Source organism: Eumetopias jubatus, unplaced genomic scaffold (assembly GCF_037043125.1).
Source record: "Eumetopias jubatus isolate StellerSeaLion01/CBP00866 unplaced genomic scaffold, mEumJub1_p1.0 scaffold_2, whole genome shotgun sequence".
Classification (NCBI taxonomy): domain Eukaryota; kingdom Metazoa; phylum Chordata; class Mammalia; order Carnivora; family Otariidae; genus Eumetopias; species Eumetopias jubatus.
In genome coordinates, this window is record NW_028274808.1 from 44,369,920 (window position 1) to 44,385,495 (window position 15,576).

Sequence of the window (15,576 nt, forward strand, 5' to 3'; positions counted from 1 at the left end):
TGAGCCTGGGTGTGGCCTGGGCCCCAGTGGTGGTTAAACAGCAGCTAGGAGAACAAGACCTATGTGGCCTCCGTCTCTTCCGTCCACCCCAGTCCTCACCACGATTTGCTTCTAAGTTGGCGGCTCCAGCCCATCTTGTGGAAATGACCATTCTTCAGAAACCCACTGGCCTGTTCCAGCTCCCCTGTCCCAGCTTCTTCCCATTCCCTGATGCCCTCAAAAAAGATATCAGCTTTGACTGAGACTTCCTCTCCCTGGGGCAGAAACCAAATCCACACCCTCTGATGGAGCCCTGAAACCTCTGCAGCACACCAACACTACACCCTTGGGCTGCCTGCCATGACAGCGCTGCCTGCACAATGACTGCTTCTGTGCCTTGACCTGGCGGGAGGCAGGAGGGGAGGGGACAGGTCACAGGCCCAGGGGGGTGCAAGGGGGACCTGCGGGGTTGGAGTCAGAACGCGCTGTAGGCCACTGGGGATGCTCATCCCCTGAGAGAGGTGAGTGGAGTGACTTGCCCAGGGCTGCAGAGTTGCTTAGAGCAGGACAGTACTCCCTTCTGGTCCACAGGGTTTTGCCCTTGGGTCAGTCGATTTTGTCTTGGTCGTGAGTTTTGTGAATGCACAACCCACAGAGCAGAAATCCTGCAGATTAACCTGTAAATGCTAGGGACGAGGGAAAAGTCAGGAGCACAAAGAGATGTAAAACAGAGGCTCTGGCCATAAATTGGGGGTGAAGGAAGGGAAATGAATCCATTCAATCATTCAAACAATATTCATTTGACATCTATTGAATGCCCACTGTGTGCCAGGCACTGTGCTAGGCTCTGGGAATGGAGCGGTGAACTAATCACCACCCTCCCTCGCCCTAAGAGGAACCTGCATGCCAGTAGCTTTATATGGGAGGACAGTCTGCACACAGGAGGCTAAGGTAGGCACTATCCCCATTTTACTCATTGGGAAAGTGAGGAAATTACCCACGGTCACACACTAAGAGGCAGATCTGGCATTTGAGGCTAGGTCTGTGTGACCCCAAGGCTATGCTTGCCTGTCCTGCAGTTTCCTGCTCCCTCAAGGGCTTCCAGTCTAGTTGGGTGGTAGAGCACCAGTGTCAGGCCAAGTGGCCACTCCAGGAGGCCCAGGACTGGTTGGTGGGAGAGAGGCTTACACACACCCAGGACAGAGGCCATGGGAGGGCGGGGACGGGAGGTCTGCTGCAGTATGCTGGCTGTCAGTGCAGGGAGGATGAGATACAGGGCATAAGTAGGCGGGAAGAGTGGTGAGGGCACTCCTTGCAGAGGGAACTTGGAGGGAATGACTCATACCTGAGGCAGGCAAGTTACAGCTGTACCCACAGGTGTGCTTCCCTGACAACAGACCAGCCTGACGGAGTGCAAAGTGGAGACCGATGGGAGATGCCAGAGTCGGCTCTGGTGGGCCCTGACGTGTCTGAGTTGAGGGTTGGCAGGTATGGCGCTGGGGAGCCATTTGCCAGATGGTTCTGAGCTGGTGCCTGGGGCCTTTCCTTGGCTGCCCTCTCCCTTTCCCTAGAGCCTGGGTTCCAGGTGGTTGGCAGAAGGCTGGGCCTCACGGGCAGCGAGGGCCCGTGGTGATTGCTGGGGCTGGCCCACCCCAGGCAGGGCAGCAGAGAGGGTGAGGGGAGGGAAGCCAGGAATGGAAAAGTATGAGCCCAGGAGAGTGCCCAGCGACTGCCAGCCAGGATTCCCTCCAGCTCCTGGGCCTCGAAGGTCGCACTGAGCCTCGCAGCCTCGCGGGGCATCTCCAGCATCTTGGGGCAGCTCTGCGCAGCCCCAAGAACCCAGCAGCCCGCAGCCAGCGCCCGGGGAGCGCGCGGGCCGTTGGGGAACAGAGCTGAGGAGGGCGCGGGGGAGGGCCCGGCTCGGGATCTGTGGGTGTCGGGGCTGCATCCGCGCCAGCTGCGGAGTCGGAGCCGGGAGTGGGCGGAGGAGGCAGGCGGACCGCAGACAGGCCCAGCAGGCCCTCCCCCGCCCGGGCCTGGGGTGTGTGTGTGGCGGGGGGGGGGGGGGGGGGGGGAGGGGTGGCTCGAGGGCCCCTGTGAAGGCGGGTGGGCGCGGCCGGCCTGGGAGAGCTTCAGGGGGCGACAGCCTCTGCTGTCCGCGCAGTGGGTCTCGCGACCCGTCACCGGAACGCCTCCCCGGGCCTCCCGGAGCAGTCGGGAGAAGGGCACCTCGGGGAGGACGACCGCAGCCTCTAGGGGGCTCTAGGGAAAGAAACCCCCGCGCACCCCAGCAGGGCGCGGGCCAGGTGGCCGCGCCGGGGCTGGGCTGCGCGGAGGAGGCGGCCTCCCGGGCCAGGGGCGGTGGCAGGGGCGGCCCCGGGATCACATGGGCGGAGGCAGGTCCTGGAGCCCCGGGCGGGCTCTCCCCAGAGTCGGGCAGACGGCGGCAGCGGCGGCGGCGGCGGCGGCGGCAGCGGCGGTGTCTCCTCACCCTCCCTCCTTCCCTTCCCTTCCCTCCCGGGCCTGGCCGCCCAGCCCGACGGGTTAGCGGGAGCCAGGTGAGCGGGAGCCAGGTGAGCGCGCCCACCTGCGCACCGTCCGCACGGCCGGCGACCTTCCCGGCTCCGGGGACCCCGCAGCTCTGCGCGCCCGCGCCCCTTCTGCGCTGCTCTCGGCACCCCGGCTCTTTCCTCTGCCCACGGCCCCAGTCCCTGCAGCCTCGCCTGGAGGCCGGTGTCCCCCGCGTGCTGGGCTTTCCTGATCCCGGGCTCTCCTCCTCCAGCACCCGGCCCGCGGGTACTTTGGCCTCGGAGCGTAGAAGAAGCCAGAACTGGGAGAGCCGGGCGGGCCGACAGGCTGGGCACCTCCCCGCGGCCCGGGGCGCGGAGTCCACCGGCCGGCTCAAAGGTCTGAGAATCCAAAGTCTCTGTGAACCGCCAGCGCCGGCCTGGGGACCTGGGCGACCTGGGCAGGGACAGGAGCGAGGCCTGGGCAAAAGGCGAAGCCAAGGACCAGGGAGAGGGCAGACAGCTCTTCTTGCTTGGGCGCCCTCTCCCCAGGCTCTTAAACACGGGAAGTGGCCCTAGTGTCCTTGATAGATTCCCACAGCACTTGCAGTCTCTGGGCCTCCCCAGGGGCAGCCTCCGGGGTGGGTGCTGGGCAGGGTGGTGGCCCAGGGCTGGCATTACAGCTTCCTGCCTGGGTTGGCTCCTGACTCCATAACTAGAGGCTCAGGAAATCCTACCAGGGCTGGGTCTGCAAGGACACTCCCTTGCCCAGCGGAGGGGGCAGTGGATGGGAGGCCTGTGGCCCCAGCTAGCAGGCAGCATCAGTCAGCTCGCCCTGCTAGCCATTGCCAGGGGGTGGGTGTGCCCAGCTTGGCACATGAGCCCGTCCTTCTGGCTGGGGCTGTTCAGAGGGCAGCAGGCCCCTGGGGGAGGTGGGAAGCCTAGTCTTGCCTACCTGGACCGCATTGCCAGGGGACAGGCAGGCAGCCCGGAGGCCCCTCTGAAGACTCTGGGCCAGTCCCCACCCAGCCAACAACTTGAACAGTCTGTGGTGGCATCACCCGCTTGTTTGCTGTCACTTCTATTACCAGAGTATTGCCCTCGCCCAGAGTGGGGAGGAAGTACCTTGTGCAGTCAGTTTTGGGGACAGGAAGCAAGCACTGATGGGACTTAGCCTTGCCCCGGGGGGGGGGGGGGCGGAAACGGAGACATCTCCTACCACCTCCAGTCCCTGCCCGCCTGGTCTCCATCCAGCAAGGCCCTGTGAGGCACCCTAATGGCCTGCCTTCTGGGAGCTGCGCTGCTGAAGACTGTGGCGGTAAAGGGGGAACTCAGAGTCATGGCTTCCCAGGGTGGGGGGAAGTGAAACCGGGGTGGGGGGGTGAAGGAGGGAGTTAGTCACTTCCTCTACCCTCCCCCTCACCCCCCCCCCCAGCCACTAACTGGCGGCTCTCTGGACCTGTCATCCTCTCTCTTTTGCTTCTTCTACCACCTTACAGGGTCTCCGTCCCTTCTTCCTCAGATATGGCACTGACGGTGGATGTGGTGGGGCCCGGGCCCTGGGGCTTCCGGATCACTGGGGGCAGGGATTTCCACACACCCATCATGGTGACCAAGGTAAGGGCTAGTTCCAGGAGCTAAGGAGGTACCCCCAGAGTTAGGGTCTGCCCTGTCTACTTGGTCTCCATAGGCACCTTTCTTTTTTTATTCTGGAGTCAGAAGGCCTGCTTCTGGGAGTGTTAGCCTGGGGAGGACAAGGGCCCCATTGCCATGGGGTTGTGGGGACCACTTCGGGAACAGACGTCTAGGGAGTGAAAGGGAACTAGGCCAAGTACAGGGCCTGCTCTTTTCTCCTTGGTCACCAAGCCTATACCTGCTGGCAGCCACTTGGGGAGGTTACTAGAACAGGAGCCCCAAGTCCTTGGTAGTGTCCTCTTGACCCAGGCCCAGGCCAGGGAGCATTCACGCGGCAGCTACCTGTATGGTGTGCTTTGCAAGGGCAGGGCTCCCTATCCAGAAGTATTTCCAAGCACAGCCCCTGAAATCCTGCCATTTCTTCGGGAGGCTCTGCGAGGGTTCCCGTGCTGGGGTGAGGGGAGTTGTTCCGCTCCAGCTTTGGGAGGGGATTAGCCGATGAGCTGGGCAGACACTGCTGGGCAGGGAGACAAAGGGGGACACGGGCCAGCCTGGTTCAAACCCGCTGCTGTGTTTCTCGGGCAGGACAGAGAGAAACCCCTATCCTCCATCCCTATAGGAATGTCATCGCTGTCTGAGCAGGCGTATCTCAGACCACTTGTTTCTCATCCCCTGCAGGTAACTGAGAGGGGCAAGGCTGAGGCTGCTGACCTCCGGCCTGGCGACATTATCCTGGCCATCAACGGGGAGAGTGCTGAGGGCATGCTTCATGCTGAGGCCCAGAGCAAGATCCGCCATAGCCCCTCACCCCTGAGGCTGCAGCTAGACCGGTAGGCCCCCCACCTCTGCTGGGCCTGCCAGCATTCTTCTCCCCTCTGCCAGCCTGCTGCAGGGTGGCTGACCTCAGCCCCAACCTGGCCTTCCTGGGCCTTTTTGGCTCATGTTTGAGAAGGTCCAGGCTCTGGAGCTGTAGCAGGGTGGGCAGAGGGGTGTCCCTGTGCCTGGCCGGACATGCAGCCATGGGCAGGGCAGGCTGGCATCAACCACCTGGATGCCCGGGTTTGACTGGTTCCCAAGTGTGCAGGGTACGGGGTGTGGGCATGAAGTGGGTTGAAGAGGGGAAAGGTGTGCCTTAGGCTGGGTCTCCTGGGCCCCTGCCTCCAAGAGGGGATGGCCTTTGTTCAGATCCTGGGGGGGTGGTTTGAGGAGTTTAGGGGCTCACTCCCCATAGAACACCTCTGTCCGCCCCCCCCCCCCACCACCACATACACACACATTGCCTCTCGGGGCTGTGCAGGTGAAGGCAGATTCCCAGGCTTGGGTTTTCGGCCAGGAGGCCTGGGTTGGGGGTGGGGGTGGGAACAGGTGGCTTCCTGGGGTGGGGCATCAAAGTGAGTCACAGGGCAGGAATGCTGGGAGATCCCCCAGCCAGGAGAACCCTCTGGGCGGGCCTTGAACCTGAGTCAGGTATGTCCTGCCTCTCTGCCATCCCCTCCCATCACTGGGCTCTCTCTGGACCCTGGCTCCATACCCTCTCTTCACCCCCACCATCCCACAGTGCCATAGAAGCTGGCTCCCATGATGCTCGCATGGCCTTGGCCCCTTTAGTGACTCCCTCATGCCACTCAGGCTCGTGAGTGTTTGCAGGAGTGGGACCCAGAGGAGGAGGGTGGAGAGTACCTCAAGGCATCTGGGAAGGGAACCAAAATCTAAGAGGGACTGCAGAGTGGGGTGGCGGAGGGGCGGGGAGCTGCTCACGCCATCACTTCCTGTAGGCTCCTCTTAGAGGGACCCAGTGCCATCAGGGAGTGGGCCTGACCAAGTCCCTCCAGGTTTCCAGCTCCATGTTGGGCAGGTCAAGACTCACTGCCTCTTCTTTTTGTCTGGGCTGCTCCTAAACCCTCCCAGTCTCCTCTACAGGAGCAACCAGAAACTGGCAGGAAGCAGTGCTCTGGACTCGAGCCAAAGTGCAAGCTCCCTTCACTCTGGCCCCACACCCCTCCTTGGGGAGGCTGAGGCTGTTGTGGTGTGCGGTGACTGCAGTTCTTGTTGACCTCTCTAGAAGTGGCCAGAGATCCAAGAATGGTGTAGTGGGGTTGGGACATGGCAGGCTCGCTCTTCACCCTCAGTTAGTCCCAGCCCTCCAATGGCCTCCTGTTCAAGATTCCAGCGGGAAGGGTCTTGGGGGGGGTCCCCGGGGAGCTGAGGTGGGGGGCACCTCTTTTGCTGGCTACCTTGGTGATTGGTGGGGAGCAGGGCCCGCTTGTTGCCTTGACTCTCTAGGTCCTGCAGGATGGCGGGGGGGGGGCGGGGGGGCGGGGAGACAAGCTCCACCCTTTGTTTTATGGAGGAGAAGCCTTCAGAAGGGACCGGGAATGACCCTCTCAAAGATATTCCAGCCATTAGCAGCAAAGCTGGTGGGGGACAGCCTCTGGCTGGGCAGAGGAGAGTGCACAGCGGGCTGGCCACTGTTGGGCTTTAGGAAACTCCTTTTCTCTCTCTGGGCTTCACTTTCTCCGTGTGTGAAAGATAAAGGATTATTTATATGAACTCAGCAATCTCCCCCAGAATCGATCTATAAACTGATGCTTACCAATGACAAAGTCTAGATGAAATGCCCAAAAAAAGAAGAAAAGAGAAAAAAGAAAAAGAAATAAAAAGAGGGGTGCCTGGCTGTCTCAGTTGGTGGAGCATATAAGACTTCATCTCTGGGTCTTGAGTTTGAGCCCCATGTTGAGCATAGAGATTACTTAAAAAAAAAGAGGGGCGCCTGGGTGGCTCAGTTGGTTAAGTGTCTGACTTTGGCTTAGGTCATGATCTCAGGGTCCTGGGATCGAGCCCCATGTCCAGGCTCCATACTGATCAAGGAGTCTGCTTTTCCCTTTCCCACTGCCCTACCCCCCAGCAGGTGCCCTTTCGTGCTCTCTCTCAAGTAAATAAATGAAAAATCTTAAAAAAAAAAGAAAGGGGATACTGTGAGTTTTTAATAAAATTGAATTTATGCAATTATGTCCATTCTTCATATTGATGCTAAACTGTCCATTCCTTTGAGAAATGATGGTGGTTATTAATAATAGTTGTTTGTTTTGAACTTGGCAAAGTTGAAAGTTGACAACCTGATGTCCACATTTCTTGAACATTTTACGAGTCTTGAGAATCTGTTGTGGGAACAGCTGAAATCTGCAGCCCCTGTCAGGTGAGCAGGGTTCCGGGACTCCTGTGACCTGCCTCCCTCTGGCCTCTCCTCAGGTCCCAGGCTGCTTCCCCCAGGCAGACCAATGGGGAAAGCTCTGTGGAAGTGCTGGTGACTCGCTTCCAGGTAGGATGGTGCCTCCTGCTGGGAACTCCAGCACCCTGAAGTGAGGGGAGCCCTGAGGGGCAGGGCCGGTAGGCAATGGGGATGGGTGCTCCCTTCCCGGCCCTTCTCTCCGCAGGGCTCCGTGAGGACGCACGCAGACAGCCAGTCCTCCCTGCGGTCTTCCTGCTCCAGCCCCGTGTCCTCCAGCCCCCAGCTGGGCAGCCTCTTCTCTACCCTGCCCCCCAGCAGCCCGCGTGCCCTCCCTGGAGAGGCCGTGGTCAGCCGCAGGTGAGTGCAGGGGGATGGCCACGGGGTCCAGAACAGGCCTCTCAGTCTCAGTAGCTGGGTTTAGGGGAGCCTGAGGGCACCCTCTGTGTCCCTGAGACAGGCTGTGTCCCTGTGTGCCAGGCGTCCCACATACCGTCCATTTCCCGCATTTCAGTTTCCAGAGCCTGGCACGCTCCCCGGGACCCACTGCTGCTGACCGCTTCTCCTTCGGGGGCCGCCCCGGAAGCCACCAGGTGAGCTGACTGGGAGGAGGAGAGAGCCTCCCATCCGGCCAGGGTGCCAGTGGCCCCCGTGGGGCTGCAGAGGGCGGGTCCCCCTGGGGCAGCCAGCACCTCCATCTCCAGCAACAAGCATACCCCTCTCCTGAGCCCGGAGGCCACTGTGTCTGCTGGCGGGCCGTGCTTATGTGCCCCAAGCCCGGCTGGCCAGTCCCAGGTGGCCTTCTGCCTCCTGTCCTCCCACTTGCTGCCGCCCCCCTCCTGCTAGCGTCCTCCCTTCCTGAGTGTTTCTCTTGGGCCAGGGCTGAAATAGTTTTGCTGCTGTTGTTGGGATGGTTCCCTTTGGTTCTGGCTGCATCTCCTGAACACATTCCTCCCCATTCCAAGCCCCATGCCCGCCCCCAACTCCCATCACCCCATCCTCCTTCCTCCTCCTCTGACTCAGCCCAGAGAACCACCAGTGGGACTGTGGTTCTGCCTCAAGTTGCACTTGGCTTACTTTCTGTCTGCCCTCCTCCCTGCCCTTCTACCCTGGACAACCTTCCACACCGCCGCGCCCCCCCGCCCCCCCCCCCGCCAGGTCCCACTGTGAATTAGTGACAGCGCCCCCCGCCCCCCCCCGCCAGGTCCCACTGTGAATTAGTGACAGCGCCCCCCGCCCCCCCCCCCCCCCCCGCCTTGGTGGTATTTCTCCTCTCTAAGGGCAGGAGTGAGGAAGTGAGGGAGTAAGGCCGCCAACAGTCCTGGGCCACAGCTGCTGGGAGCAGAGTTGGGGGGGCATGTCCAGCCTTTGGGGTGAAGGGGATGAGGCCCAGCTGCTGGAATCCTACCTCCGGTTGATTTTGCATTCCAGAAAGCAGAGCCTTTAGAGATGGCTGGGGGAGGGCATTAGAAACTGGGGGCTCTGGGGAAAGAAGGAGAGGGCTCCTGTGGGGGCTGCACGGTAGGGGTTCACCAGTGACTCCTTGTGGGCCCACTCAGTGGCCTGCTGGGCAATGTAGGCAAAGAGATGCATTCGATAAGACCCCTGTCTTTAAAGAATTTAAAGTGTAGTTGGGGAGATAAGACAAGCAGTTTGGGAACAATTAAGAGCTAAACAGTGTGGTCTTAATTATGAAAGCAGGAGGCATTCTGGGAGGGGAAAGATGAGTGTGGGCTGGGTGGCCTGAGAAGGCTTTGTCAGGAATTTTGCTGGACGTCCAAGGTAGGACCGGGTAGGGTTTAGATTAGAGATTGATAAGCCAGGGAGATGGGAAAGCAGTGTACAGGCAAGACCTGGCATGTTTGGGCCTGGGTGGGGGTGGGGAGGGGCTTCTCTGGGAGATCTTTGGGCTGAGACCAGCTGGGAGTGCGCTTGGCCCAGGGCATGGCTGGAGAGGGTCCATCCATCTTGGCCTTCTTCCTTGTGGTTCCCAAACTTGGGCAAAGGGGAGATGCTGGTGGTACAGGGAGTGGCTCCCAAGCCAGCAGCAACACCTCGGAACCTGTTAGAAATGCACATTCTCAGGTCCCAGCCTGGACTTACTGAATCAGATGCAGGGGTGAGGGTGTGGAGCAAGGGCACCAATCTGTGTTTTAAGGAGCCCTTGGGGACATGATGCAAAGATCTGAGGACCACCCATGTAGTGTAAACAGGAGCCCTGGGCTGGGTGGCAGGGAGACTTGGGGTAGTCCCACCTCTACCATCTAACCTTGGATAAGCCCCTCTTTCTCTCTCTGGACCTCCCAGTCAGTCCCCATGCTCCGAGTTCCCTTCTTTGGCCTGAGGACCGTGGTCATTCCTTCAACAAACTTCTGCTGAGCAGTTGCTTTGTGTCAGGCACCCTTCTAGTCTCTGGGGATGCATTGGTGGATAAACAGAAATTCCTAACCCAGTGAGGCTTGCATTCTGGTCTATGAATGAGGCTGTGGTCAGATGGTGTGGGAATCCCACACCTCCCTCTTGGGAGCCACTGTATACTTTTAGCACCTTAAAGGTTCTAAGAAGTCCCATGAGAAATATATTTAATTTTATTAATTTCCTAAACTTATTTAACTATAGAATTTCTCCTGGCATCCCCCCCCCCCGACACACACACCTGCCACACACTTATTAACATCCCTGTGTTCACCAGAACACAGTTTGAGAGGTGTTGGCTACAGATGAGCTCTTGGTGGGCAGGTGAGCTGCTTCTCTGGACTTGGGGATGACAGGTTTCTTCTGTGAGGGCAGGTGTCCCTAGCCGACTGGGAGGGAGGGAGGAGAAAGGCAGAGCTGCTCCCAGGGAGGGAGTTGGGCTCCTCTCCACCAGGGCACGGTGGTCTGGCAGGAGGAAGGGGGTTAGAGGTGGCTGTAGATGAGGTGCCCCCATCCCAGTCTGCTGTGGCCGTGGCCTTGCTACCGGCTCCTGAGCTGCAGGCACAGGACCCCACCAGCCTTTATGGGGCCCTTCTGGAAACTGGAAGCTGCCACCTCTGGGTAGGCGCACGCCTCGGTGAGCAGATGTGAAGTGAAGACAGCACCCCTCCCTCTGGCTGGCATGAGGACTTGGCTTGCAAAGAGAGCCTGGGTGGATTTGGGCCACCCTCCCCGCTAGTCACTGCCCTGTTCCGGGCACAGCCCGGCCGCTGATGGCGCGAGGGCCGTGGTTCTTGAGTACCTGGTGCTGACCGCCCTTCCTGAGGAAAGTGTCTTACTGTCTGACAGTGGACCACATGGCACCAAGAGCAAGAGGGATGTAGACTGGTGGAAGAAGAGTGAGGGTCGAGGGCTGTCTTCTCAAAACCCTCAAGTTTCTGTTTTATCATTTAACCCCATACTTTGTCCCTGACTTTGACTCTTAAAATTGAGGGACTTTGGCCTTCCGGGGAACCGTGCCCTCAGACTGGTGCACTGTGGCCTGTCTGGTTGTCTCTGAGGTACCCTTTCCGTGGGGGCTGGCAAGGGAGAGGAGGCCGGGTAGGAGGGGTGGGTGCAGAGGTGCAGGCCAGGAGGTGGAGCAACAGTGAGGTTGAAGTCGAGATTTCCACATAGACAGCAAGTGTAGGGAGCCCAAGATGGACAGTGCGTGCCTGGAGAGGGGGCGCTGCTGCTGGGCCGTGGGTCCAAAATGGGCCTGGCCCCCCTCAAGACTCCCTGGGGCAGAACCAGACCAGACCTCCAGGGCAGCCAGGAGACCTGGGCCCTCTCAGGAGAGGAAGTGTGTATAGGAGAGAGGTCCCTCGTGCAGCCCCAGCCCTGAGCCTGAGAGGGGTCTTGGGCCCTTCACTCCATCCCTTGTGCTTCCTTCTCCTCACTGCGAAAGGATCTGCTTACTTCCTCTCTGCCCTTCTGCCCCTTGCCCAATCTCCTTGCAGAACCATTAACACTTCCATAATGGGGGCTGGCCACTCTCCCCTTCTGGGACTGAGCAGGAGCAGTCCCTGGTACCCTGCGGGCAGGGCTGAGGTGGTGGCCCCCTCCACCCTGCCCAGGGCCTGCTGGTCAGCGGGAGCTGGGAGCCCTCTGGTGTTGGGCCTGGGGAACAGCCGGGCTTGGCTCGGCGGCCCAGACGGCTGTGCAGGCCAAAGGCTCCAGCCGCTGACTCCTCCCCTGGTGCCTCTCTGTCCCGCAGGCCAGCCTCACCCGCGCCGGGGACTCGGCTGTGCTGGTGCTGCCGCCTTCCCCGGGTCCGCGTTCCTCCAGCCCCAGGCTCAGGTAGCAGTGGGCCCTGGAGGGTGGGGTGGAATCCTGGAAGGCCTGGGAGGGTAGGAGACAGACAGGCTTTCCAGAGAGGAGGAAGGGGGGCGGCGGGGAGTGGGGGAGGGTCCCGGCTGCTTTAAGCCCAGTTGGCTCTCCTCTGAATCCCGCCCCCCCCAGAATCCTTTCCCCTAGGGCACTCTTTCCCTGCGCCCGTGCTGGTCCTCATACCCAGGAAGGGACCCTCACTCCTGGCTGCCTCCTGTCCCCGCAGTGTGGACTCAGAAGGGGGAAGCCGCCTTCTGGAAGAGGACTCAGAAGTCTACAAGATGCTGCAGGAGAATCGTGAGGCACGGGTCGCTCCCCGGCAGTCCAGCTCCTTTCGGCTCTTGCAGGAAGCCCTGGAGGCTGAGGAGAGAGGTGAGCCCCTGGGGGGTTTGAGTGTAGGAAGTAGGTTCTGGCAGGACACCCCTGACTGGACGTGATATTGAACTGGTATTTCTTAAGTGCTCATCACAGGAGTAGGCACCAAGGGGAAGTCCCTGCACTAAAGGAGCTTTCAATCTGGTAGGAGTTACAGGGGTGCACCCAGAGGTGCTGGCTGGGATCAGGAAAGTGTCAAGGGAATGATAAAGGTGGGGGTAGGGCCCGTGGGTGCTGGGTCCCCAGGGAGGGCTTCATGGAGGAAGATGAATTTGACTTGACCCTTGAAGAAAGATCAAGACTTTAACAAACGGCCTTAAGATGGCGGCAGGGAGTTGAGCCTCAGAGAGGGCAGGGCACTGGGGAGGGGGGTGGGGGGGGAGATGGTGGCAGGGAGCGCCGTGGCCTGCAGGGGGTGGGGGGAAGGGGGCTTTGTTGTGGGAGCAAGAGAGTAGCGGGGCCTGGTCTTGGAGGTTGAGTCCTGGCTGTGGGGTCTCATGTGCCAGGCACAGGAGCGCCCTAACCCAGGAGGGCCTGTTAAATAGTGCCAGGCCGATGCTGGAGTGAGCAAGAAGAGAGATACGGGCCCTCGCCAGCCATTCAGTTGTTCATTCGACAGACATTTCCTGTGCTTGTCTGATGGGCCAGTGGTGTGCCGAGTGTGGGGGCTGAGGGCAGTCGGGCACCTGTCGGCCCTTGAGGAACTGTTGATCGGGGCGGACAGGCCTGAACAGCTGCCGAGGTGGTGGTCGGGGTGCAGTGGTGCTGTGTGTGTGTGTAGTGCAGGGGAGGGACGAGGAGGCCTGGCCTGGCAGTGGTCTCACGGAGGCAGACGATGGGACAGGCAGGAGCTCTGGGTCCACAGCCTCACCAGTACAACCTGGGGGCTGGTTTCAACTCTGACATTAGCTCCTGGGTGTTCAATGGGGTCAGGGGGCAGGGAGCAAATCCTGACCCCGAGGCCTTGGTGGGCCCCCCGGACAGGGCCCAGGGAGAGGCGGTGGGGTGGGGGGAGCGCAGACAGCCTGTGACTTCACCGCTGGAGTCTTGGAGTCCTTGGCTGCCAACAGGGACCATACCCGCCCAGTAACATCGGTGTCGTTCCGAGGCTCACATCCAACAGTGCCCATAAAAGCCCTTTGAAAACTGTGTAAAGGTATTGTGGGGCTGCTATTATCTATGATTATCATCTTTTAATTAATATCATCTTGACCGGATCACGAGGGGAAACGCCTGCTTGGTGGGGTATGTAGACACAGCACAGACACTCCTTGGTTGCCATAGCCTGGGCTAACTCGGCCTCGGCCAAGGAGCGGCCGCCATCACTCCCTTCGTCCGTTACCTACCTGCCTCACACCCAGTGTCCCCTTAGAGGTCCTGTGTAAGTGTGCCTTTCAGGAGTCTCCTCAGAGCTGTGCCGGAGGAGTGAGCATGGCCTGCCTGGCTGCCGCCACCGGGCCACGCGCTCCAATGTGTCTGTCTGCCCCCACCCCTCCCAGGTGGCACGCCTGCCTTCCTGCCCAGTCAGCTGAGCCCCCAGTCCTCCCTGCCCACCTCCGGGGCCCCGGCCACCCCACCCAAGCTCCACACGTGTGAGAGGTGCAACACCAGCATTGTGTGAGTGTGGGCAGCCTGGGAGGCAGGCACGCCCTCCCCCCCCCCGACAGGGCGGCTGGGGGGAGGCCAGGGCCGGGCTTGGGGGGGTGACCTCAGGAGGGCTCTGCCGAGAGCAACCAGTTAGGGCCCCTGGAGGGAGGCCTTGCCACGGTGCACCTGTGGGAGGGGGTGATGTGCGTTATTTTCCGGCTTCTCACAGTGCCCTGCTGGCTTCTTCCCGCTGCATCTCCTCCTTCCTGATTCCTTTCGCCCTCCTCCTCGGAGGAAGAAACGCTACTGTGTCTGATTTCTCTCCAGTAATCTCAAAGCCTCTGGAGATCTGCCTCTAGATGAGGGGCCCTCTCCTGGAAAATGTTGCTCCCCCTGCCACCTCCTTTGGAAAGGGATGGATTTTCCAGAAGTAGATTCATTTTTCTCTGTGGGTGGCATTATAATGCAGCCCTATTCTCCGGCAAATTGCTGAAAGCCCACTCCCCCTGCCTTAAATGTCTTGCGCGCAGTGCTAACGCGCAGTGCTAAGGGTCAGATGACTCACTTTAGGCAAATCCCTTAGCCTCTGCGGGCTCTGGTGTCTGGTATCGCCTGCAGAATGGGGTACTACCCGCGCCTGCTGGGCAGACGCGCATGGGGTGGTTCTCAAAGAGCAGCTGTGGAGCTCCCCGGGACTCATCAGAGGGATTGCTGGCCCACACCCCAGAGCTTCCATTGTTCCAACTTGTCCCCAGGGAATGCGATGCTGTGGGTCCTTGTACCTGGGACCACTGCTCTATTAACAACCCAGAAAATTCAGGATGGAGTTTAACTGCCTTCGTGTAAAGGAGAAAAAAATTTTTTTTTTAAATTAGAGGTCCTGGGGGTGTGGGTTGGGGGGTTATTGAAGCAAGAGCCCTGAAGGAAGGCTCGGGGAGTCAGGGTCTGAAATTTGGGGAGCTTCCCTGAATCGGGGCTGGGAGCTAGGCTCCCTGGGAATGAGACGGGCCGCGGTCCTGCCTGTCGGCCCGCCTCCACCCAGCCCCCAGGCTAACGGCTCTGCCCTCTCCATCGCCCCCTGCAGGAACCACGCTGTACGCATCCAGGAGGGGCGCTACCGCCACCCGGGCTGCTACACCTGCGCAGACTGCGGCCTGAACCTGAAGATGCGCGGGCACTTCTGGGTGGGGGACGAGCTGTACTGTGAGAAGCATGCCCGCCGGCGCTACTCCGCAGCCCCCACCCTCAGCTCCCAGGCCTGAGCACCTGGCTGTGCTCTTAGCCCTCCCTCGACTCTGTGGACACCTCTGTGCCAGGGCCATGCCAACAGCAGGTTGGCATGGAAGGGTAGTGGTGGGTGGTGGTGGGTGGTGGGGCCCCTTCCTCCGCGCTAGGCGCGGCCAGGTCTTGGGACCTGTCCTGGGCTGTGCATGAGGACGGCCTCACCATCCCAGGCCTGTGCTAGATACTCACACTTCCCCCTGCAGGACAGGCTGTGCACCAAAGTCCTCGTGGGCACTGCATTGGGTATCTTTGTGCAACAGGGGTTAAGCAGGTTGGGACACAGAGAGAAATATGTAGAAAGAGAGGGGTGGTCATAGGCTAAAGGTACTCACTCTGTAAAGTTTTCAACATATGAGCTCTATAAATGTATATACATGGACAAAACAAAGCAGATCTTTCCTCTCCTTCCCTGCCCCGGCCCCTGGGGATGAGCTTTTCTCTACCACTGCGTAGAAAGTCTTTATTGACATATTTTTTCCCCCTTTATTTCCCCCCTCCCACAAACCCCTACTGAAGAGGCTTGTTTCTTTTAGTGGAAGGTTGTGCTCTTTCTGGACACCCTCCCCTCTTTTTTAAAAAAATATTTTATTTTTAAGTAGTCTCTACATCTGATGTGGGGCTGGAACTTACAACCCCAAGATTAAGAGTTGCATGCTCCACTAATTGAGTCAGCCAGGCGCCCCTCCTGGACCCTATTAT

At 60.0% G+C, this 15,576-nt stretch overlaps 1 protein-coding gene across 9 annotated transcripts; it reads left to right on the forward strand.

Annotated features, from left to right (window-relative positions):
- The first annotated feature begins 2,276 nt into the window (after positions 1-2,276).
- On the forward strand, positions 2,277-15,265 carry PDLIM2 (PDZ and LIM domain 2). Of its 9 annotated transcripts, none has more exons than XM_028114310.2 (11): positions 2,277-2,552; positions 2,762-2,886; positions 3,986-4,103; positions 4,800-4,951; positions 7,371-7,440; positions 7,556-7,707; positions 7,862-7,940; positions 11,519-11,601; positions 11,858-12,003; positions 13,506-13,623; positions 14,678-15,265. In XM_028114310.2, the coding sequence occupies exons 3-11, from the start codon at positions 4,011-4,013 to the stop codon at positions 14,853-14,855; spliced, it is 1,071 nt and encodes a 356-aa protein (XP_027970111.2). In that variant the 5' UTR covers positions 2,277-2,552; positions 2,762-2,886; positions 3,986-4,010; the 3' UTR covers positions 14,856-15,265. The 9 variants fall into 9 exon arrangements, with proteins under 9 accessions (XP_027970111.2, XP_087877117.1, XP_027970113.2 ...); XM_088020991.1 differs by having other exon boundaries at positions 4,009-4,103; XM_028114314.2 differs by having other exon boundaries at positions 2,278-2,537; positions 4,009-4,103.
- Positions 15,266-15,576: the final 311 nt, after the last annotated feature.